Source organism: Manacus vitellinus, unplaced genomic scaffold, assembly GCF_001715985.3.
Source record: "Manacus vitellinus isolate BGI_N305 unplaced genomic scaffold, ASM171598v3 scaffold_70_pilon, whole genome shotgun sequence".
Classification (NCBI taxonomy): domain Eukaryota; kingdom Metazoa; phylum Chordata; class Aves; order Passeriformes; family Pipridae; genus Manacus; species Manacus vitellinus.
Genome location: NW_021940754.1, coordinates 2,288,679 through 2,291,073, shown reverse-complemented (window position 1 = coordinate 2,291,073; position 2,395 = coordinate 2,288,679). Strand labels below are relative to the sequence as shown.

Genomic DNA, 2,395 nt, shown 5'->3' with positions numbered 1-2,395 from the left:
TTTTCCTTTTCCCCTTTTTAACTCTTATCCATTTCTAATTAAAACGTCCCCGTCTGCTCGCTTTTAAATTAATTATACTTCCCTCCTCTGATACCTCCTTTTGATTCCTAATCCAATTATCTTTTTAAATAATTGCTTTATCTCTCCCGATCGCCGGGCACTGTTGCCTCTCGGCACTTGCGCGCAACTCGCCTTCGTTTAAAAAAATAATAATAAAATTAACAATCGGAAGCCGCCCGCCCGGTGTCCCCGCGCCGGGTGGGCGCAAGACCTGCGGGAGCTCCGGGCGCCCCCCGGCAGGACTCGGGGCGGCCGGAGCCTCACCCGCTTCTCTCTGCTCTCTTCCCAGGCGCTCCGGCCTCGCCTCTGTGCGGGGAAGAAATCCGCCCGTTTCCCGATCGTCGTTATTATTTTAAAATTTTTTTTCTCTTTCATTTTTATTTTTCCCTCACTTCACCTGCGATCACTCGAGGACCTCGCGGCGGTGACGGCGGGACGGAACGAAAAAAAGTCCTTTCACGCTGATTTTCTGCTCTGTTTTTAAATTATCGTTGGCTTTTAATTTTTTTTTTTTTTTTGCCTCTTGTTTGGTTTTTTCCGGGCTACTTTTTATCGGCTTTTTTTTTTTTTCCTTCCCTTCTTTTTCCCCCTTCCCACCCCATACATTTGATTTGATTTTGAATTGGGTTCGTTTTTTTTTTTTTCTGCGGGACTTTGGAAGAAACTGCCCGGCTTTTAGCATGATGTCTTACCTCAAACAGCCCCCTTACGGCATGAATGGGCTGGGGCTGACGGGCCCCGCCATGGACCTGCTTCATCCCTCCGTGGGGTATCCGGGTGAGTACCACGGGCCTCGCCTGCGCCCCCCTCCCCTTCTCCCCTCGGTTCCACTATCCTCCAGCAAGCGGAGGGCGAAAAGTTCATGTCCCAGGCTGTTTTGGAGGACCCGATGGGGCTGTACGGTTTGGGGTGGGCTGTGGAGTGGGTCCCCCTGTTTGCCTGCACCCCTGGCTGGAGAGAGTGGGGTTTAGCTGAGTTTCTCCCCTGTTCCGGGGGTTTCTTCGTTCTTGCGGCGATTTTTAAGGATAAAAAAGTTTTAAATAAAGAAAAAAAAAGTAGATTTATTTCGGCACAACGAAATCTCCCCGTGGCTCCCGCTGGAGCCAGGCCTGACCCTTCCCCAGCCCTGCACCCCTCGCCCTGCCCTCACCGAGACGGGGTCCAGCAGCCGTGGGGCTGTGGGGGCACTGCTGCAATTTGGGGTCGGCAGCAGGGGTTTATCTCAAGCTGCTGCACCAGGGATCCCGGGGCTCCCTCCGTGCTGTGGAATGTGCGGGAGGTGCGTGGGGATCCGGCGTGACCAGTGTGGCCGTGCTCATCCCCCAGCCACCCCACGGAAGCAGCGGCGGGAACGCACCACCTTCACCCGCTCGCAGTTGGATGTGCTGGAGGCTCTCTTTGCCAAGACCCGCTACCCGGACATCTTCATGCGGGAGGAAGTCGCCCTGAAGATCAACCTGCCCGAATCCCGAGTCCAGGTACCGGACCTGCGTGGGGGAATCCTGCATGGCTGTGGGTTGGGGGGATGCAGGGACGTCCCAGCTCAGCTGGCGCCACTCAGACTGAGTGTTCCGTCCACACTCATCCCTGTTTCCTTGGGACAGGGGTGCATGTGGGCTTCGGTCCACTTGTTTGTCCCATTCAGCCGAAGACGGGGCATTTATTTTTATTTATTATCCTCTTGCGATAACATTATTTTTATTAATATTTTTGTGTCACACTCCACCTACCCCAGAGCACAGCAGCCCCACTACCTGAGTGCTTCCTAGAGGTACTTCCTCTGGGCACTGTTCCCCAGATACCCAAAGGGTTGGAATATGCAGGCAGCACCCAACGCAGGATCTGTCCCCCAAAACCATATTTTGTCACCATGACAGGGATATGCACGAGCTGGGACACCTCAGCCATTGACCCTGGTCATCCTTGCTTTTGGCAGGATGTGGTGTGGCCTGGGTGTTAGACCGGGGTGGGTTTTTTTATTTGGGGGTGTGGGGGGATGTGCTGATGGCTGGGTGCAGGTGCTCTCAGAACTGGTGCCAGGGTGAGGTTGGTTGGGTTCTCACAGAGCGAAGAGCCCCTTCTGGGGCTCTCTGGGCCCCCTGCTCACCCCACCACCCCTCCTTGCTGCCCTGCACCCCGTTTTCTCCCTCCAGGTCTGGTTCAAGAACCGCCGTGCCAAGTGCCGGCAGCAGCAGCAGAGCGGCGGCGGGGCCAAGAGCCGCCCGGCCAAGAAGAAATCCTCGCCAGCCCGGGAGAGCTCGGGCTCCGAGAGCAGTGGGCAGTTCACGCCACCGGCAGCGGCCTCCAGCTCGGCCTCCTCTTCCTCCTCCAGCTC

General features: G+C 55.8%; 1 protein-coding gene across 1 annotated transcript in view; it reads left to right on the top strand.

Annotated features, from left to right (window-relative positions):
- The first annotated feature begins 740 nt into the window (after positions 1-740).
- Positions 741-2,395, top strand: part of OTX1 (orthodenticle homeobox 1) — a 7,694-nt gene continuing 6,039 nt past the window's right edge. Inside the window, exons 1-3 of the mRNA XM_029964397.1 lie at positions 741-837; positions 1,387-1,538; positions 2,214-2,391. Coding sequence (XP_029820257.1) covers positions 741-837; positions 1,387-1,538; positions 2,214-2,391 — 427 coding nt within the window. The remainder of the gene's footprint in view (positions 838-1,386; positions 1,539-2,213; positions 2,392-2,395) is intronic.